General features: G+C 50.2%; 1 protein-coding gene across 1 annotated transcript in view; it reads right to left on the bottom strand.

Annotated features, from left to right (window-relative positions):
• Window positions 1-17,564, bottom strand: part of GTF2IRD1 (GTF2I repeat domain containing 1) — a 42,741-nt gene extending 25,177 nt beyond the window's left edge. The window contains exons 1-10 of the mRNA XM_010015895.1: window positions 17,442-17,564; window positions 15,301-15,442; window positions 12,269-12,415; window positions 8,545-8,728; window positions 7,096-7,388; window positions 6,604-6,693; window positions 5,625-5,708; window positions 4,305-4,488; window positions 3,055-3,080; window positions 356-476 (exon numbers count right to left, since the gene is read on the bottom strand). Coding sequence (XP_010014197.1) covers window positions 356-476; window positions 3,055-3,080; window positions 4,305-4,488; window positions 5,625-5,708; window positions 6,604-6,693; window positions 7,096-7,388; window positions 8,545-8,728; window positions 12,269-12,415; window positions 15,301-15,442; window positions 17,442-17,564 — 1,394 coding nt within the window. The remainder of the gene's footprint in view (window positions 1-355; window positions 477-3,054; window positions 3,081-4,304; window positions 4,489-5,624; window positions 5,709-6,603; window positions 6,694-7,095; window positions 7,389-8,544; window positions 8,729-12,268; window positions 12,416-15,300; window positions 15,443-17,441) is intronic.
• Window positions 17,565-22,357: the final 4,793 nt, after the last annotated feature.

Raw genomic sequence — 22,357 nt, 5'->3', positions numbered from 1 at the left:
GGGGGCGCGGCCCGTGGCGGGGGGTTGGGACTGGATGAGCTTTAAGGTCCCTTCCAACCCAAACCATTCTATGAGTCTATGAAAATCAATGATTCCAAATTTGGCTTGCAAAAGGCCAGGGATGCTGGTCAGCTGTACAACACAGTGGGGTTTTAGAGAGGCAGAAAAGCAAATGCCCTTTTAGCCACCCACTTTCCCACCATGCTAGCTCCCTGACTGCAGCTTACTGAATTGCACCCATCACACCCTCCCCAACCAGTGCATGAAGCAATAACCTGCTGTGCATGTTAACGCCCCCCAAAAAACCCTCGGAGGGATGTCACTTTGCAGTGGCTGGGAAGGGAGCATCTCTTACCTGCTGTTGGCCTGGGAGGTCCCTGCCAGGTCCAGCACAGCCCCACGGTGCGGCTCGGGGGAGATCTCCCCAGGGGGGCTGGAGGGCTCCAGCTTGGTTGGATCTTTGGTAAATTTGCTTCCTGATGCCGGGTACGGGTTGGAAGGAAAAGCAAAAACCATAATTAGCAACCAGAGATGCAAATGATGCAGCTTTTCCACCTCCACTTGTTCCCTCCTCCCAGGCCCAGAGCTGAGGTCAGGGTGGGGGACAACTTTTCATCTGCTTGCAAAGAGAAGGGTGTGGATTTCATTGGGTTTACATGTTATAGTAATAGCAAAATGCTTGTTTAAACCTCTGTATATGTCAGGGTGTGCTGGGAAGCCCTGCCAGAGATGGAGCATCTCTGGAAAGGGCTGGCTGCCAGGACAGGATGCTGAGAGGTTGAGTAACCCAGGCAAGGCCAAGGGCCACGGACCAGTGGTGCAGGAACAAGCCTCAAAGTGGGGAGAGCGGTGTCCCAAGCGAGGGGATGTGAAGCACTGGATAGGAACTTGGCAAAGCCCAGAGCAGTGGTGACACAAGCAGCTCTGTTCTGCACCCCCAACCCACGTGCACGGGGAGAAATCTCTGCTGGACTGACACAGAGAGGGACAAAAGCATCCTGTCACCATGAAAAACATCCCCTCTCCCTTCCCTATTCCTCAGCAGCCTGAAAGAAGCTGAAATGAAGCCTCAGCAATGACCTTGGAGATGAAAAGAGTGATCTGAAGGCAGGGTAGGAAATAAAATCAGGCAGGGAAGGTGAGCAAAGAGCTGAAGGATTAGTGCTGGGGGAAGGAGGGAATGAAATTACACCACGAGGCTGCAGAAACCACAGAGGTGTCTTGTTAAATAGCTGCTGCCAAAGGCCCTTCACTGGTCTCAAAGCGCCATGGCGATATCCCCACCCTCCTAAAAACCATCCCATCCATGGGAACATGAAGCCTATTTCCTATCAGCTCCAGCCTGCAAGGAAGAGCAGGGCTCTGGCAATGGGAGCAGCAGCAATACAGAGCCTTAAAGACACTACTTATCTACCAAAAGTCCAAAAGGCTCCTTTTAATTTGTGCTTTCTATGGACCAAATCTTGTTCTTGCAGCAGCGAAGCCTGCCTGAAGCTGCTACCCAGGGGAGTAGCAAAAATAGGTTTCCTAGCAGTGGTGGGTATTTTAATTAAAGGGTGAGCAAAACTGTACAGGGAAGCTTTGGGATACTTTGCAGTTGGCAACTTAAAATACAGCTCTGCTCAGAAAATAGTGTCTTTGCAGAAATGGCACCTCCTGACTCAGCAGATGCTTTTTTTTCCCCCTGCACAGTAAGATGTGCTGACACGAATCACAAAAACACAGGTTTAATGTGTTTTGCTTCTGGTAGCCCTGCAGGGACCAGGCAGGGGAGGGGGAACCACCATCTACCCCAGTCCTGCTGGGTTTGCTCCCTGCCATGTAACTCCTGAGGTCACAGCACAGAGCTTCCCATCAGCAGCTCCTGAGCTGAGGTACAGATGTACACAATGTCTGCCCATGGATACCATGCAACCATGATGGATTTGCAAGGGAAACCCAAGCATTCCAAAACACAGTTCAGCACTTCAACCCTTGGAGGAGGGTTAGAGATTAAAGAAATCCTTTTCTTGAGAAAAAAAGTCATTAATGGGGCTGGAGACAAAGAAATCCCCCCCGTAGAGGCATGATGCTGAAGGTCTTCTTTGGGTGGCCCTGGCACATCATCCCCAGGGAGCACCTTCAGGTCTGGGGCTGTCATGGGGCCACAGAGGTTAATTTGGCTGGTGGAGATATTTGAGGAGGTGTATGGAAAGCTGTCAGCGTGTGGGGTTGGTGGTCTGGGGGAAAAACCCCAAACAGCCACCCAAAGCACATCTTTACTTGCCAGCCAAGCATCCAGCACAGCACAGGCAACCTGGGTGCCAGGAGGAGCTGTGCCTCAGTGCCAATCACTTCTGAAGATTCTTTACAGCAATAGCTTGACAAGACACTCATAGCACCAGGATGAACAACCTGACTGTAACAGTACATAGCCTGAGCTTTCTGAGATAGTCTATGCCAGGAGCGGGGCTGGGAGGTGACAAATTTGGGTACAGTGCCATGTTTTAGACAGGTATCAAGGTGGTGGGATGGGGGCACCAGTTCCCATCTCCTTTTATTTGCCAAGAAGCACTTGGCCTGGTTTCTCCAGCAGAAACCAAAAGAGTAAAAACGCAGGGCAAAGAAAGCCAAAGAAACTCTCTCCCTGGGGTTTTGTCACCGGATTTGTGTTGTTTCTCTGTTAAAACCAGTCAGCAGCTGGATGATGCTAGCACTTCCCAGCCAAAAAAACAGAGAACGATTTACCAGTGAGCAGTGATTTTAGTTCCTCCTGCACGCACAGAAACATGCTGTGTGCTGGCTGTAGCTGCAGCTCAGCCTGGCACAAGGAGCCAGGGAATTCTTGCCTTAACCCTCAAAACATTATTTAAGGGGTACACAGTGCATGCACCGACACCAGGCAAAGACAATCTCAGCATGCCCAGGTGTAGGGCACAGTCAAGGCTTCTCCTCATCGAGTGTAATTGCACGTCCTGCACTTTTGATGCTTAAAGATGACATTATTTCAACTCCGCTTCTCTGGATAATCTTTCAATTTGGTGGGCAATAAATCAAAGGATATGAAGAACGTACCTGTAAAAATTCTCTCGTCAAACATCCTAGGAAGAAAGGAGAAAAAAGGGATTAGAAAGAGGTGCTTCTAATGACTGAATTTTAGGGTTTATTAAGGAACTATATTAAACCAAGTCAAAATAGTAATTTTATTCATTCTCTAAAAAAAGGGAATGAATTTTTCAGCTAAAAAGCACCTTATAGCCTGTTGTGCAAGCAAGCAATCTTACAGCATATGCTTTTTAACTAAAGCACCTTTAAATCTGCTTATAAGTCATTCTCTTAATTTAATTATTAAATGAAGCCCTATAGGTTGGCTTTACCAAAAGAGACAGTAGGACTGAAGTAGCTGTTGCTGGACCTTCACTTCAGGGCACAGACCATCAACTAGATGTCACCCATCTCCGGAATATCATATTTTAGTGCCACACACAACTTTCCTCATGGGAACAAAGTGTGTCAGGGTCACATCTCAGGGCCTGATCCAATCTGGCACAGCCCAAGCGCTGCAGGACGAAGTGGCTTTTCCACCAGCTGACATCTGGAAAGCTAATTCCTTATAGGATGCCTGAGTCCTGCTGATGTCAGTATTTTAGCCCTCTTGGGAGCTGTAGCTGGGGTTTTTCTGCACCACGGTTTCACACCTCTAGCAGGAGAATAACACAAGTGCTGTACAGGCAGGGACTGAATTAATATGTCATAAAGCAGATTTTCCTGACAGAGAAACAAAGAGGGGTGGCACAGCACAGAGATAACCAGGAGAACATCCGCTCCTCCTACTCCAAAGTAAATGCAGACACCAAGACACAACACTCTGCTTGCAGGCAATATATCCTCATCATCACATACACAGGATGCCCGTAAGTGGCCAACACAAAACACGGTGGAGGGGAATCCCTGTGCATCGTGAATATGGATGTTCCTCCTCCCACCTGGAGGCACCGCTCCCATCAACCAAAAGCCACTGCACCATAATCAGAGCTCCCATTACCACCTGAAATGCTTGGGTGGCACCAGCAATGTCTATATGGACTTACAACAGGGTGGTGGGGTATGGCCAGCCCTACCACATCCTCACAAACAAGGAGAGAGGGATGGAAAACAGAAGTCTGGGTGGGGGGAAAGAGATAAACAACTCTAGCTCTTTTCCATAAAAAGAGGGTAAAACAGGTTTTGGGTGTCAAATCCAACCCTGTGATGACGGAGAGAACAGCTTAAATCCCCAACCCCCTCAAGGCCATGCACTCTTCCTTGTCTTCCTCACCACCCACCTTTTGATGACAAAATGGATGTTGTGCCTTTCCTCCAGTATCCGCTTGAGTTTGGGGACGCCGTAGGTGCAAGGTCTTTTGAAGGGTATCTTGTCCGGGATGCCGATGATCTCCACTGCCTCGGGGTCACAGGCAATCTTCCGGTACGGGACAGGGACCATGTGGTCTAACCCCAAGGCTTCAGCTGAAAGGTGAACCCATGGTTTTCACTTAAACACGCGCTTTTCCTTCTACAGATGATAAAATAGAGGTATAAAGGCTTGAACTTGAGCAGAGCGAGTGCCTCCTGCCCTCTTCTTTGCTTGTCTCAGAAGGGGAGCCCCAGGAGCAGTTCATAGACTGAATCATAGAATGGTTTGGGTTGGAAGGAACCTTAAAGCTCACGCAGTTCCAACCCCCTGCCACAGGCAGGGAAACCTTCCACCAGACCAGGTTGCTTAAAGCCCCATAAAACCTGGCCTTGGATGAGGCAAGGGGGAGACAATGGAGATAGACATGAGACAACAAGGAGACAGCACAGAAGCAAACAGTGTCCTCCAAAACCTCCAAATGCACCCAAGGTTGTTCAGACCAGGGCTGCAGTGGGCCATGGCCGATCCCCAGTCTCCCTGTGACTGCAGCAAGTTCCTGAGCAAACAATTTGCATAGCACATATGTAGATTATAAGTTACACAGCTCACCTATAGCCCATATATAACCCACAAGTTGCACAGCACATGCACAGGTTTTAAGTCACAAGGCTCATCTATAACACATCTGTAACTCATGAATTACACAGCCTGATGGGGATAGTACAGGTGACAAACTTCAGCCCATCAGCCCATTCCCAAACGATTTCCCAAGGTTACAGTTGCCCAAACACCCAGGAACTAACCCGAAAGCACTGCCCATGGCAGGGGGAGCACCAATGCTACCCATAAGCCATGCAGGTGTTAAAAAAGCAGCTGCAGTCACGATAACCTTCTTTTTTCCCTGCCATGTGAGTTGAAAACGGCTGCATGTCACGGCTCCCCCTCACCTGCAAGCACTGGTGATGCCTGGGTGCTCTGATCTGGCGTTCCACGCTTCACACCAGGGCTGCTTTACAGCCCAGCTATAAATTCTTTGACAGTGGGGGGGGAGGCTCCAAATGGAAATATTGACATAACCTTCAGCAGACACCCAGAGCCTGGGAGCTGCTGAGCTAAATGTGTTGGGAAGAGAAGGGAGCTCTAGCATATGGCTTCTGCTGCTGTGTTAGGGAACAAAAATGATTGCTATATAATGATATGCAAACCACAAGCACTGCAGATGCATAATGGGATATTAACTCCTACTCACCATATCTGCTGTTAAACAGAATTTGCACGCACTCCCTAAGGGTGTTGATATCTTCAGTTTCTTTTATAAAACTGTCCCACTTATCTATCAAAACAAAATACAAGAAATAAGGAACTTCCATATGGTTTGTACACAGCAGATGCACTTTACTCTCGCGAAGCGCTGGGAAGCAGGAAGAAGACTTTGCTGCTTTAAAAATAATGATTTTCCTCTTCCTGAGTGGATTTTGCCAGGCTGGCAAAGAAGGTCTGGGCTTCCCCAGCCCCAAGCAACCTCTTCTGCAGCCAGGCATGTGCGAAGCAGATTCCTCAGCAATGACCCCATAAAACTTCTCAACCCTGAAATGAAAGACCCTCTGGGAGAGAGCAAACTCAACCTGAAACGCACCTTTCAAAGGCACAGCCATTTCACAGAGGAGCTTTTTTATCTCTTACTCTTTCTCAACTTCCCCACCCATGTTTTTATTTCTTTTTAATGCAGGCAGGCAAGGGTTTTGATGTAAAAATGTCAACATTTTTAGGTTGCGTTTCCCTCGGGTGGCGTGGAGGTAGGGAAATGGCAGAGTCTGCTGCCTATTGCTGATCCCCCTGGGCACCACTGCAGAATCTCACCGGGGTTGGTGGGTTTCAGTTATTTTGAACTAACACCAAGCTTTCAGTGGGTATTTGCTGTTTGCAGCTTGCGCTTAATGGCCTCACCCAAAGCTGTGCCTCGGTTCCCTGTGGGAAGCAGGGATGGGACTTCCCAGCTGGCCAGCAGTGCTTGAGGACCAAGCACCGTGGAGATGGCAGGGATGGACCCAAGCAGGGATGAAGGTCTTGGCTGCGATGCTGAGATGTTGCAGCAAGTAAATCCCCCACTGCAGCATTTCCAGCACTGCCAGGTGCCTGCAGAGCATGGGGAGAGACGGGGCCAGGGAAAAATCCTATCCCTAAGAGGTGGCTGCTGGCCACCTCCAATATCAGAGTGAGACACGGACCTGTCTTGTCGTGGACGATGGAGAAGAGGATGCGCTTGGATGAATGCACGTTCTGGATGAGGGGACCTCCAGAGACCGATGATTTCTGTCCTGGACAAGAGGTGAGACAAGAAGAAAGGGCTGATGAGACCCCAACTGATGCTTTGGGCACCCGAACAACATCCTGTGTGCTGTCCCTTGCTGGTGATGCTGACTTGACCCTTTCGGCTCTCTTCCATGCACCCTGACCTGTGAAAACCCAGTGGGGTCCTGGCCAGACTGAGCCCCCACCACGATCATTTCTCCCTCACGCCTCATGGTGCAGCACCCAGCATTCAAGGGCAAAACCAGAAGTGAATCCCATCGGCACCTCACAGGCAGCCGGGGAAGGGCTGGGATCCACTCATCTCCATACGGGCCAAGCTTTGCACCGACTTTCATCCGAGGACCACCAAAACACCCTGTCAGCGCCGGGGGGGTGCCCTCGTCTGAGAGCAAACTCCAGGCTATTACCACAGCAGTCGCTGTACTCCTGTGAGGAAGGCACCTTCAGCTCTCCCGCGGGCCTGGGCAGCAGCGCCTCGCCGGCCGCACTTGGCCCTGATGACACCTCTTGCTTTAGGTCGACGGCCATCTGAGTTGGCAGCGAGACGCCGTACAAGAAGTTGGTGACGGTGACGGTGTCCTGGCTGCAGGGTTTGGCCATGGGGCCGTTGGCACCAGAGTCTCGTCCACCCTTGGGGGTGAGTGAGGTACAAGTCAACTCAACGCTGGGGTTTGGGTCTCGGCTGGGCTCATCTGCTGGCCTGAAGGGATGGAAGGGAGAAAAGGAGGGAAAAAACAGGTTCCTTTGGGTTCATGGCACTGATGGACAAGCAAGGGTGTGGAGGGGGAAGGACAAGGCCAGGTTGGACAGAGCCTTGGGCAACATGATCTAGTGTGAGGTGTCCCTGCCCATGGCAGGGGCTTGGAACTAGATGATCTTAAAGGTCCTTTCCAACCCAAACCATTCTTTGACAAGGAGAGTGGCACATGCTGCAATGCCAAGCTCTCTCTTTAAGAAATTACAGCCATCATTCAACCTCTCGAGCTTCTTCAGGAATCTGGACCATTTTTGTCTTCTTTAAATGGAGCAGGTTGGTCTTATGGTTTAAGGCGTTTATATTAGGTATGACAAAACTGCCTAGCCCCACAGCCTGCTGAGTTTAAGGAGTAAAATGATTTGTGTGATCACGACTATTTGACTCCATTGCCCTGTCACAGCCCCCAGGACCCAGGGTATGTTCAAGGGGACCTCAGTCAGCCCAGGGATGAGCTTCAGATTGAGGAAGCTTGCAAGCTTTACATGAGACAGGCGGCTGTGAGCTCACAGACGGCTCAAATTGTGTGTCCTACTTTTAGCTGTCTCAGCCTCATTTTCCACAAGTGCCGAGCCTTCAGAGAAGGTATTTGGTAGAGCTCAGCATTTCTCTGAATGGATCCAAGGTGCTGCCAGCCAGGCAAACGCAGGGGGAAAGCACCCAAAAACTGACAAGTCCCTTGTGAAAACATAGCCAAAATGGGGAGATGGCCCTGCTGTGGTCCCCTGCCTTCCTCCTTGTCTGGTGTTAAAAACCCCATTTCAGCCTCAGAATGAACTTGCAGCATTTACACTGGAAACCCCTCTGGAGACAGAAAAGCACTTAGCTTACCGCAGCGGAAATTTTGGCAGAGACACATAAAGTGCTGTGGTTAATGGGCACGTTTATGTGCTCTTATTATAGGAACAAGTCTGAAATGGTCTCGAGCCACCCAACACTGATGAACCTCTATGCAAGACTGGGTTTGGCATAGCTGGACCCAGGTTTCTGGGTCTGGGGGAGAAGATGGAACATGGAAAGGACCCTCCTGCCTGCTCCACAAAAAATCTCTGCCACCCAAGGGCTTGCTGCCCTCCCGCCCCTTGGGGGCCTCCAAAATTACCTTTTCAGCCTGAAGCGGATGCTGTGGCTGTGCTCTAGGATGGCCATCAGGGACTTCACATCATACTCCATGGGTTTCTTGAAGCTGATCCCCTCAGGCAAACCAGCCACCGCCAGCGAGCCCGGCTCTTTCAGGAACCTTTCATAGGGCAAAGGGACCACGCTGCTCTTCCCCACAGCTTCACCTGAGGAGGGGACAGAGTTATACACTGACACCCTGTGCCCCCAACCACGGCTGAGCCAGGCTGGAAGAGCAAGAGATACCAAGAGATACGTTAGGAGAAGAAAACCTGCTCCTACCTCTGCACTCAGCATGCAAGGGCCTCCAAGCCCTTTCTAAAAGACTAATAAAAAGCTCACAAAAGCCAATAAGCAGATGCCTCATCTTTCGGGTTGCACAGTAAAATCCTCAGTTGGGGTCACTTGGCACAAGCCCACTCCACGTGCCAGTGAAGGATGTGGCTGCCGGCATGCCAGGAGGGAGCCAAGAGCGAACAAAGGAGGCTAAAGGGCTTGCACTGATTTTTATCTCGTGTTTAGTGAGATACTCCGGGAACCTTATTTTCAGTCAGTTTTCTTATTTTACCTCCTGGAAGAATCGAAAGTACTTTGATTGCTGCTGCTGTCAGGCAGCCTTGGTGCACTTTGAAAGACAAGAGAAAAAAACCCAAACCCAGCAGTCTCCCTCCACCCCACTATTCACTGGCAGCAGTAACATCGATACACATCAGCACAATCACCTCCAGAGCCCAGATATCTCACCCACTCCCCTTGATGATGGCCACAGAGTCCCCCCATGTCCCCACCATGTGGGGTTGGCTCTGTTGTACCTCTAACACCAAAATCTTCCCAAGGAGTTGGGAGCAAGTTGCTTCCCCTTCCCTCGCAGCAGAAGACAACCAGCAAGCATCACAGCTATACAGAGATTTTCTAAACCAGATAAAGAACCCACATATGCCCAGACTGGCGATGCTTAACAGAGTTTTCCAGGCAAGACACCATAGGAAAAGCAGCTCTCTGTGGAAAAATTACTTTGGATCCAACCCGAGTCACTGCAACCAATAAACCTGGTGCTGAAAGCACGAAGCAAGAAGAAACAGCCATGAAGGAATGCAACCTGTCTGGCAAAGCAGCATCCAGATGCAGAACATCTGGCCACATAGCAGTGTATCTGTGCCTTTGTCTCCAAGGCTGAGGGACAAGCAGAGAAGATCATGGAACATTTAAATAGTAGTAGGACTTTATATTGTTGATTCTCCTTAAAATCTTTTTTTCTCTCTACTTTAAAAACCAAACACCAAAAGATCTTACTCAAACCCTGGAAATCTTGTGATGCTGTCAGCAAGTCCTTATTAAAAGTGATTCCTTCAATATGTTCTTTGAAGGAACGTGTGATAACTAACAACGTGCAACTTCCACGAGCCATCAAGGTTCCTTATAGGCGGGATGGAGAATGTTTTAATTAAGCCAATAACAGAAGCTTCCAAACGAACCTTGGAACCACAACACCATGAGTACGTTTTCTACAAGCTGACTGTTTCCCTGCCCCGATGCACCAGCTCTAGCAGCTTTCCACCTCCCTCCACCACCTCGCTTTGTGATGGGGAAACACTCCTGATGCCCAACAGCGGCTCTTTATCAACCCAACACTCAGTAACTCCCCGAACATATTTTTATGGGGAATGTGTTACTGTCAAAGTGACCTTCACCAAGCCCCACGCTGCCGTGCACAGGCTCACGGTTTAGCTAAAGAGAGACAATAATCATCATTAATGCCTGTTTAATAGAAGCCAGCGGTAATCAGTCATCCTGTTGGTGTGGAGATTACCCAGCTCTGGAGGGAATACGCGAGCTTTTTGACTGAACGTTTGCTAAGATTTTTTGTTTCAATCCCTGTTGATGGGAGGTGACTGAAAGGATTAAAAAAAAAGCCAAACAAAAAAACATAGGAAAGATAACTCTTAATTTCAGACAGTTCTCTCAGTGTTGGAAACAGAATCGTCCTGGGATACCTATTATCTCCTGTGGTATTTCTCCGCACTCAACCAGGAAAGGCTCTTTCCTAGTGGACATGCCAGGAGGGGAGCATCCACCTGGTGGGTTTTGCCACGGAGCAGCTCAGGGATGGAAACAGCTGATCCTACTGAATCAGCAGCTAAGGCAGAATCACACCCCGTGCCAGAAGTACATCCAAAGCTAAGCCAAAACCACTGGCCCAGGCATGCCCAGCCTCCTCCTGCTATGGCAGTGCTGGCCACCCTGTGTTGGGGACCCAGCCAGCTTGTCCCCATGTACATCCGTGCACTTTGACAAGGTAAAGAACATCACAAACTCATCCCGACAGATGGCCTGCCTGCTTCGTACAGCCGCACAGATGCACCCTGATCAAGCTTTTTTGTGCAGTTATATATTTATGGTATGTCATATACGAATAATTCCCATGTTCCCAAAAGGCCTGCAAAGCCTCCGAAACACCCTCCCCACCCCATTCCCTTGGCTCTTCTGCGTTGCTCCTTCCTTTCCTCCCACTTGGGTCCAATCTTTTGAACGCAGAAAGAGGATTTGATAACCCCCATTAACAGGAATATTGCTTCCAAGCCCTTTAAGTGGTTTCAGAAAACCTCAGCGACTGTCTGTCCCTGGGGAATGGATGCCATCTCTCTCCTCTATCTGTGAAGCCCATGGCAGGCGCTGGTGAGGTGAGCACTGAACATCAGCCAGCAGCAGCAAATCCTGCCTGCGAGCACAGGGCAGTCGTGGGAGCATTCATTATCCCACTCCCATCGTGCGAAGGTGCCCATTCCCAAACCCTGCACAGAAATAGGGGCAACACCTAGGCTTCAGGCTCAAGGAGAGCCACACAGCTCCAGCAAGGCTCAGTAGCACACCCCAAATCCCAAATGGTGATGGGGAGCTTCACCCTGGAAAGCTGGTCCAGCCACACAGCCTGAACTCCCCCAAAGCATCATGCTGGGCTTGCCCCACTGAGCATTACGGGGAAATACTGGGGCTCACCACCCCATTTTCACAACCCCACTTTGGTTTTCCTCCTCCGGCCAGCACGGCCCTAGAGGTGCTGCTGGGGAATGACCTGGGAGCATGGCCACTACCTCCAGCCGCTCCATGAGGACCTCCCAAGTGAGAAGCAGTCGGTGGTGCGTCGAGCCTCTGCAGATTGGGCCTGGAGGGAGCTCTGCAACCCACTGGGTTACATATCAACAGCCATATGGTCATCTACATTTTAATTGCAGAAGCTTTATTGCTGGGGATGATGCATGTGCTGGAACAGCACCAGCTCATCTCTTGGAGCTAGGGCCGCCTGCTAGAAAAATCATCTTTTTTCCTTTTAAATAGACTTACTAGGGAAAGGGATGAGGGAGTGCAGAGCCCCAGCAGTGCTTGTGAAAGAGGTGCTGCAGACACAGCGTCAGGCATAAAGGTGTGCTTGAAAAATCACACTCAAGCCACGGCAGAGATTGCTTCCCCCAGCACAGGGATTGGTCTTGCCCAGTTTGGGGCACTGGGAAGTGAAGAAGCAGTGGCCAGATCCCGTCTCAACACAACGCTAACCCTACGCAGGAGCATGTCCCACCACACTGCCCCTGCCAGGCGCCTGCTCCACTGCCAGGGAGCCAAGCTGGGGCCAAAAGCCGCATCCGACAGCGGCGCCGGGCAGAGCCCCGGGGGAAATCCAAATCTCCAAATGGAAGCGTGAAGGTTCTTACTATAAAGCACATCAAACACTTCCTCTACCATCTTCCTGAGGAGGTACACGTCTGATCCCTGGTCCGGGGAGACCCTGAGAACACTTCGCCCGCACTCCTTTGCCTTCTTCTGCCCCTCTGCGTCCTGCTCCTTTCTCTGCTGGACTCCTGCAGGGGGGAGAAGAGAAAACAGGAGATACTGCAATGAGAAGAGAGTTCATGGGTGATGGTGCTCAGGCTTCCAAGCGGCTGTGAAGTGGTCAAACCCACTGGCCAGGTTACATCATGTTTAGCCAGGGCTGAATGCATCCCAGCCCACCAAACCCCAGGCAAGACAGGGTCCCATTGGCACCAGGCATGTGGGTGTCCCAGGTCTCCCATCCACCCTAGTCCCCCAGCTAGGATAGTGCCACAACTCTGGGCAGGCCCAGAGGTGCAGGGGAAGGTGCTGGGATAGGCAGTCATCCCATCGTGGGGTTGGTGATCCTGTGCATGTCCCCCCTTCCCTGGTTTTACCCACTTAGCTGCACTGAAACTGTTGTGATTAATTGGGCAGCACATTTCTTTTCTCTGGTTTCAATCTGCTTAGCCTTCAATCTCTCAGGAAAAGAAAATCCGCCTTTCTCAGAGGCTTTTTACCCTTCAGCATCACGTAGCTTGGTAATACCAGCTATTTCCTGCTAATTTCCCCCATTAAACCTCAAATAAAGCATATCTTCAGCAATGACTTCCTTGCATCTCTAAACGCACAGAAAATTAAACACTACAAGTGCATTATTGCCTTTCTATCCAAAGCAATTCACAAGGGATTTTCAGTGGCGAAGGACTAATTCCTTCATCATCCTCGACAGGCTCCTGCTGGTGATCAGCCCTGGATGCTGCCTGGCAAGCAAGTAGGAGCTTGTGGATCCCTCCTGTGGAAACAGCCTGTGGCTGGGGCATCATGGGGATGGGTTCAAGAGCCACCTAGAGTACCTCAGAACTAGACATAAGAAAGGGGACAGCCACCCAACACCACACAACCCCTGGATAGCTCCACAGGCCTCCCACAGCACAGGGAAACAGACCCTGGAAAACTATTTTGGGGTGTTTTACCAAGGTGATGCAATGCATCTGCATCCACATCCTCCTACGACTGACTCTCCCTCTCGGCTGGGCACTAACTCTCCTCCATTGACATTAATCCTGATCACTGTCAAGTTCCCCCGTGCATCAGGAAAGGCTGAGCCAGAGGTTCAGATAAAGGAGAGCGCTCAAGCGAGGTCTGCGTGCCCAGAGAGATAAGAGGCTTCTTACATCTCCCAGCGATGTCTGCTTTAGATTAATTCAGATCCTTTCTAAGGGGGCAGCTAGACCATAAATCAGAGGCACTTCCAGGGATGCTTTCCACTGCGTGCCAGTTGTAAGAGCTTTATGGAGCGGAGTTGAGCCTGGGCCATTTATAATTCAAGACAGAGTTATCACATTTCACTCTGTCTCCAGCATCAGTCGCTTTGCCTGAACCCCATCGTCAAGATCTTGTGCTTTCAACCAGACGTAACCATTTCATTTTGACGAAGGTGTAAATGAAACCAAAGGAGAGGGGAGTCAGGGTCTAATGTTTGGTGCCTTGCCCCAGCACAGTGGTAGGTCACCAGCCACTATATATATATATATATGTGTATATGTGTATATGTATGTATATGTATATTTCTAAAAGTGAGGTTTGCAGATGCTCATCAATATTGTGAGCTCAAAGGAGACACAGTTGGTAGTTAATATACAAGAGGGAGCTTCCTCCCATTGGCCACCCTGCTGCTGTTCACCACTTGGGTACCTCCCTGCCTCTGATGGGAGGTGGGAAGGGGAGGCAGAGTCGCCTGTGAATGCAGGAAACATCCTTGAAACACCTCCTGTCCTGCAAAACATGATGCAGGATAACTAACAGCTCTCCCAGGTGGAGGTGGCAGGCAGCTGCCCGCATGGGCAGCACAGAGGGGCAGAGCAGCTTCCGCAGAGCCGTGCTGGCTCACCCTGCACACGTGCAGTGAATAACCCGAGCAGACAACGGCCCTGGCAGCTTGACAGCGCTGATGTTTTCACTAGAGTGAGCCCTTCCTGAGCAATCTCTCCAATGGATTAAGCACCAATATGGTTTCTGTCAACACCATGCCTGTGCACGCACAGTCCCCAGCACCACCAAAGCCAGATCCCATCCCAGATCCTGCATGGAGTGGGGAAAGCAGTGGCTGGCATGCCAGGAATGATGCTGCCCAAGAAATGCACATCTCCATTCAGGAACAGGTTGCCCAGAGAAGCTGTGGCTGCCCCATCCGTGGCAGTGTTCAAGGCCAGGTTGGACACAGGGGCTTGGAGCACCCTGCTCTAGTGGAAGGTGTCCCTGCCATGGCAGGGGATTGAAACTGGATGAGCTTTAAGCTCCCTTCCAACCCAAACCATTCTAGGATTCACAGCACTGCTCGACCTCCCCCTCAGCTCCCAGGCTGGTTTTGGGGAGTCAGTAGGCACGGACCTGGGGAGAGAGCTGGGTGCCAGCATCACAACATTCAGGGCTGCAACCAGCCACACACATCCCTGTGATAGCTGGTGACTGAACTGAGAGCGGGGGACCACAGCTCCTGCTCAAGGTACCCTCAAAAAACAAGGAACTCCACAACCGACTCTCCCAGCTCCCAAATCCATCCCTGTTTTTCAAACTAGGAAAAAAGCCTTGGCCTAAGAAAGCCTGTCTGCTTCTGGGGGAGATCACTGGGAGAAATGATTTCTGCTAAGTCCTCAAAAGCCACTCCAGAGCACCAACAGCGCTGCCAGGGAGCAGAGCAGGCATCCAGCCTTGTGCCACCCTTATCATGCTTTCAGAGAGGAGAGCTGGGAGGGGAGGAGCTGTAGCTACGGTTCCCATCCACCTTCTCCATCACTTCAAACACCTTTCGGCCCCATGGACAGACAGAGCCCCAAACCACAGCCTCTCTGTGTGCAGTGCGGGTCCCAGCTGGCACAACCGGAGCACCAACCTTGGCATGGGAGAAGCCCGCGCCGGTGGCGATACTCACTGCAGAACTTCTGGAAGTCGGCCTGCAGCTCCTTGCGGGCGCTGAGGAAGACCCGTCCCTTCTCGGTGCCCACCACGAAGGCACTCTCCTCATGGACGGCGATGCAGGCCACCTCCGCGTTCAGCTTGGAGAGCGCCGAGCACTGCGGGAGGCAGCGGGTCAGAGCGGCTGTGGGATCATCCCCCCTGGGCATTCCCTGCCATTTTCCAGTGGGATTTTGGTCTTCCCATCAAAAGATTCCCTCATCAAAAGCAATGTTCTGGTTCGGGTTAGAATTTCATGGGGTTTATGACATCCCCTAAACACTTTACAGCTCCGGAAACGTATGCAGCTGAGTGGTGCTTTGCTGGAAAACAAGAACTATTTACCCATCATTTTGCTTCACTTTTTCCTATCCTAAAAGTAAATATTTTATAGCATTTCTTTAAAAGAAAACATTCCTGTAAAAAAACAAAACAAAACAAAACCTCAACCAACCAACCAACAACTATTTGTATTTTTCCACCAGCTCTAATGAAATAAAGAGCACGGGAATCTTATTTCAGCTGCAGAACACTAATATGGTCAAAGTCTGGATTAGTTGAATGATTCTTCTTGTACAGTTATGCAAAACATTAAAGAGATGGAAAAGACTTCCTCCATTAATCCATTTTATGTAATGTGCACTTCCTGCTCTACATAATACACATCTACATGCGTTTTTATTATTATTTTTTACTTTGTAATAGTTACATAGTGCTGGTAACCTGAGTTATATTCCCATTGCTACAGCACTGACACTATGAAGATGCCATCCCCAGGTCACAATTTAAATAGGTAAAATGGGGACATTCCCATAAGCAGCTCTGTTAGACACATTGCCTGCCACCATGGAGGGGCTGGGGGATGCTGGTAGCCAGGGAGGGAGCAGGACAGGGAGCAGCAGCCCATGGACCAACTCCACCCTGAGCGATCTTCAGTGAGCTTAGCTTGTGTGGGCTTAAACTAGTCTCTATATTGGGTCATTTTACCTTCTGCTCACCTTCTTCAAGTAGGAGGTATTGAATCACAACCCCCAAAAAGGGTATTTTTAAGAAACCTCCTTTCAAAAACCCAGTAGCAAATGGAAGTATTTTGCTCAAAAAGCCCAACACTCCAAAACTAAATACAAAATCTAAGGGATATGAGATTTGGAAGCAGACCAAATCCAAACCCTAAGCCCATTTGGTGACATGCACGTGGCCTTGTGGTAGGTTTAGCACACACTCAGGCAGCCGGTGGATGCAGTGGGGCGCTGGGGAAGCACTGGGATAAAGGCTGAATTTCAAGAGCAGCCTGGCCCCCTGGCCTGGGTGTAAGCACGTAACAAGGACTGCAGAATAATGTATATTCATTAAGAAGCCAAACTACGATAACACGATTTGCTGTAGGGGATGGCACGTTTATAAATCATCAAAGCTGCTTGGCGTGCGTCAGCTCCGAGGAACCTGCTCCTTAGTATGATGGTCAAAGAGAAGGGAACTAGTATTAGCGAGGAAAAAAACCCCTACCTGCATAGAGAAGATGCGTCCAAGATAAACACACTAAATATGACTTGGCTTTAAAAAGGCAAGGCTATTTAGCATGTCGCATTGCATTAGACATTTGTTACTACACACCCACTTTCCCTTCTTGATCACATTCACAGTTAAAAATATGATTAGCTCTGGTCCACAAGACTTAATCCAGATAGTTATCTTGTTTATGTAAGCATGGCTGACTTAGGCAAGGTTTCCACCGGGAATTCTACGTCAAAAGATATGAAAGTTATTTTCTTTGTTCTTGGAGATAAAAGCCATTGTTCTCCTGTTGTGTAAAAGCTCACGGTAACATTGGTAAAACATCATGAAAAAAAAACCCCAAACACCCTACGTTCAGTTGATACCAACGTAAATATTAATGGGAAAACAATACACCTCTGAGATTAACTTGGGTGACTTTATGATCCTTACGGCTGTCAGGGTGGGAGAGGGTTTTTATTTCCTGGCTCCAGGAGCTCCCTGGGCTTTCCCAGGGGAATGGGATGAGCTCGACAGCCCTTCTGCTTCAGCCCTACTCCCAGCCAGCCTGTTAGAGAGAGGTGAAAGGAGGGAGGGGGGATAGGGATGCCACCGGCCTCTTACCATGGAGTCTAAGGCAGACACTAAGCTGGTGATGATTTCGTCTTTCTGGGGAAAAACCATATTCCACTGGCCAGCTCTGGAGGTGCTGAGAGTCACATCTAAAGGCTTCCCTGCCAGGGCCATATTCACCTGAAAACAGAAAAATACATGAGATACGCATCACTGCTACAAACAGGGAGCCAAAGCTGAGCATCACCAGTGCAACCTCACCACCAGCGTGTGCATGGGCTACAGCACGGATACACAAGGGACCAAGGCTGGGACCAGCCTGAGCCCCATGTTCCCCACGTCTCCTCAGATAATTGCAGATGTTGCTGAGCCATAACCAAACCCTGGAGCCAACACTGTATGTCCCAGCAGCAGCCAGGTCATCTCTGCCCTCGGGAGCTGAAGCTGTGCGTCCCATTAGCGGCCAGGTCACCCCTGCCCTCGGGACTCACCCCTGAAGAGATGCCACCACTGCACAGAGCACACTGGACTGACTGCATGGCGGGACAGCCCAGATGAGCAGGCTGTGACCATGTCAAGCTGGAGGATGTGGTGCTGAAGAGGACAGAGAGTGTCCAAGCCCGTGCCTGAGCTCTGAGCACAGCAGAGCAGGGGGTGATGTATGTGCCTTCCCAAAGACACCATGCTGGTTGTCCTAGTGCTTCTCCCACTAAACCATGGGCAAGAAGAGAGCCTGGCACCCAAAGGTGTCCTTGAAATGGTCCAAAGCCTCAGAGTGCTCTGTCTTCACCTCAAAGGAGAGAGGCAGCTCATGGCGAGGGGCTCTGTCACCAAATCATCCCACCCTGCAGCTCCTGGGGATCACGCTGGTGGAAGCAGGACTGGGCAGTGCAAAAGGACACTGCATCCAAGAAGGGCCTCAGCCCCCAGACCTCCATCCCTCACTGTGAAACAGGGAAAAACGGGGGGAAAATGCCACATGTGCAGCAACTCCACCAGGTCTCTGAGCCCTGGTGCACACATGGCCCATGGTGATGTTGATGCTGCAGGGGAAACTGAGGCAGGAGCTCACCCTGCATAAATCACCCCACTTGCCATGCTGGGGCACCCACATCTGATAGAGCATCACCCCTCACACAGCACCCAACACAGTCCCTCCCAGCTATCACCCCTCCATCCACAGGGCACGCCGACCGGCTTTAATCCTGCAAATAAAGGGTGACAAATTAGCCGGAGCCACTCGAACCGGATCATAAATCATGTGCTTGCAAGCGGATAAAAGAGGCTGGAGAATCTCTAACAAGGCCAGACGGGCAGGAGCCGGGGAATATGAATGAAGCTGCCTGCACATAACTTGATTTGCAACTCAGCCAATAACTGTGGCTGCTTGGCCCTGCTGAAAACCAGGGTTAAAAGTCAACAGCAGAATGCCAAAGTCACCTTCCTGCCCCGGTTCATACCTGTGTCCAAGCAGAAGGACTCTGCACACAAAGCAGCTGCCTCATGCAACCTGAGAAATGGTGGATTTTGGCCCAAAATAACAAGTTTCCTCCATGGTGGCATCTCTGCAGCTGCCTGAGCACATATAGGGTACGGGCTGATGAATGTGCCCTCAACCTTGCAAAACCTCACTCTTATGTGAGCATGTTAACAAGGAAATGAGGTGGAGACAATTCCTTGTTAAACAATAATGACTGACTTTCAGAAATGGCTCTTGAAGAGACCTCCAGGCTGGCTTCTCCTTCATCACCAGCCGGTAAGAGAAGGCAAGCAGTGCTGTGCCTCACCAGTGCTTGTGGATGGCAAAGCCATAGCTGTGCCAGCACTTGTGCCACGCTGACAGCCACCCAAATTCCCCTGACACACAGCTGACACTTCTTAAAAATGCTGACAGACAACTCCTCTCACCCAGGATGATACTGGGGGAAAAGAAACGCAAACTATGCATCACCTTGGAAAATAAAGCAGGAAACTGAACACACAGTCCTGCAGCTTAGGTGCTACCACCCTCTGGCACAGCCCCCCAGACGTCCCCATGTTGATGGGGATTGATTCATGTTCACCCTGACAGGGCTCTGCCAGGCACCTCCACCATGAAGGGTTGCAATGCCAGGAAATGGTCTGCCCTGCTTCAGTCCTGCAGTGCATGGATGGGCAGACAGAAGGATGGACAAGGGACCGTTTCCCATGCAAGCTCCTGAGCAGCTGCATGTGCAGGGAACTCAACATCCCTTCTTTAAATCGATGCTGTGTTAATAAGAGGTGCCTTGTTGTAGCAGGCAGGGAGCAGCAAGGTGCCTGTGGTGCTGATACTGGCCCTGAGCTGCTCTGCTGGCCACTGAGCAGGTGAAACACTGGGCTGGGGACCAGACATCACCTGGGGAACGCCACTGGAAAGGACTCATCGAGGGATCATCACTCCCTTCTTAACCCCCCACAAGCACTCACTTGGAAAACTGCCTTTTTTGATGCCTGTATGTATTTCTGAGTGTCCTAATTATTATTAAATATAACTGCTATGACATGGATGTTCTCGTTGCCTTTTAGCAGTGTTTTAGAGAGCTGGTCCTGCCTCAGTGGGGCTGGTTGCAGCCCCTTGGAGAGCTCAAGCTGCACCAACCTGCTCAGACAGGCTTCCCACAGGAAGCAGCACTTACTGGGAAGAGATGCTCCTCCCTTAGCTGCAAAAAGCAAAGCCATGAGCTGGATCTGGCCCCAGAGGGGGAACCAAAGGGAAACATCAGTGGGAAGTAGGGCAGGGTCCCTGCACTCCCTCCCTACCTGCTCATTGCTCTGCAGGAAACCAGGACAAAAATCACTCCCCTCACCTGGCTGATTGTTTAATAAGGAAGAGGCAGAATCACTCAACAAGAAAAAAAAATCACAATAAAAACATGACTCGAGTAATACAACAGGACTTTAAGGGATGGGGGGACACACAATATTACTGTAAAGCTTCTAATCACTTGTGGTCACAAAGAGCGGTGACAGCAGGTTTAGAAAAGGGGGTAATAAAAGGGAGGAAAAAAAACTTCACAGTAAGCACTAGGCTTATTCAAATCAAATTAAGACGTACGGCTTGAAGTTGTTTGTCTAATCAAAGTGAAAGTAATCTTTAGAAAACTGGGGTAAACCATTCTTATAGCAGTTAGGGCCGGCAGCAGGGAGCGAGTGGGGTAGGATGGGTGAGAGCATCCTTCCCTGCTTCTCAGGGCTCTACAAACCTGCCTTGCTGAAATCCCACCAAGGGGCTGATTTCACACAGTGGAGGCTCAGCTCCAGCCCCAGCCCCAGCCCACCTCTGCACACTGAGTCCCAATCCCAGGGGCGCAGGGCGACTCAGGGGCTGTCACACCACTGTCATGGGTCCAAAGAAAACATTTGCAGATTGGTTTTATTGTCTTAATACTAAAACAAATTATAAAATGATTATTTAACTTTATTACTATTTCTCCCCCCCCCCGAATGAGGCTTGCAGGGGCCAGGTGTGCCGGCACAGGATGCCGTCGTCTCTCAGCTCTTACGACACCTCACTTCATAATCCTGGGAAAGATCAGAAATTCAGCCCTGGGGGAGTTTCGCTCATGAATCACCTGTGCTGCAGCAAACAACAGGCACATGGAGCCTCCCTCCTGAACCCCTGCAGACACGGCAACATCACCCCCAACTCTGTGCCCAAAGCAGGAGCATCCCCTCTGCATTCCCCTGACGCTGCTGCTGGGCAGCACCTCTCCCCAAAACTAACATCCTCTAGCCTTGGGCACAATGACAACTCCCCAAAGGAAATGTCCAAGCAGAAAACTGTTATTAATTCCCTCAAATTACAAACAGGTTCAATTAGGAAGAACTGAGATGAATTTCTGTGAGCCAGCATTGCCTGCCAGGCTGGGGCTCTGTTCATGGCAAAGACGGGTGCTGTAAGCTCCTGGTCTTGACTTATAAGGATGGGACAGCTTTTGTCCCTCTTCTTCTTCCTTGTCTCTTCAAGCCTTACAGTGATTTCCAGCCCTGTGCCACAGCCAGAAGCAATAGCAACTTATTTATTAAGCCTAGCTAGTGTTTCCACACTGCCATGGCAAAGCTTGAAGAAGGACCTCCACGGCTGTCTTGCTGTAGAATGGTTTGTGCTGGAAGGGACCTTAAATCTCATCTAGTTCCAACCCCCTGCCACAGGCAGGGATACCTTCCACTAGACCAGGATGCTCCAAGCCCTATCCAACCTGTCCACCCCTTTTCTGGGAATTACCCAGGGCAAAACCTGATGCAGAGAGGGAAGACGCTGTGAGATGGAAACAGGCACATGCCCAGGAGGGACCAAGGACATCCTGCATCTGCTTCTTGTTTCACTGTCTGCTACCAATACTGTGTTTTCCACCAATATTTCGTTTAAACCAATATGGTTTTTCCCTGAAGGTGTACTGTATCTTAAAGTTGTAATATTCATCACGTGAAGCATCTCCTCTAACAAGGACCTGAAATGGACTCAAACCCACTTCAAGACAAAGCATACATGGCTGGTGCCCTGGCCCAAACCCATGAGTGCTGGGTGGGTGCAACAGCTCATCCCTTCAATCACCAACTACATCCAAGGGGGACAAACTGGAGGAGACCAGGACTGAGGTGTGACTGCAGCAAGGGAGAAGCCAAAAGCAGGGAAGCAGCACAGAGAACTCCAAACAGATGCTACCTATGGACATCGCAGCATCACCGCCAGGATGTCTATAAAGCTTCCAACCATGGAGGCAGGCTCCCAGCTCAGGGAGCTAAACAGGAACTCAAATCAATGAGAGCTTTGACTGTTCGGCACATTGGGGAGAAAAAAAGAAGAAAAAGAAGAAGAAAAAACTGACCATCGTGCTGGTGCTGCAGCTCCACACAGGAGTAGCTGGAAATTATCTGCTCATTCAGTTTTCCAGAAAAACTCTGCCTTTTACTTCAGTAGTGCCGGTGAAGCCCACGTGAGCCAG

Source organism: Nestor notabilis, unplaced genomic scaffold, assembly GCF_000696875.1.
Source record: "Nestor notabilis isolate BGI_N333 unplaced genomic scaffold, ASM69687v1 scaffold8826, whole genome shotgun sequence".
NCBI lineage: Eukaryota > Metazoa > Chordata > Aves > Psittaciformes > Psittacidae > Nestor > Nestor notabilis.
The sequence above is the reverse complement of the archived record's forward strand: the minus strand, read 5'-3'. Positions and strand labels throughout refer to the sequence as shown.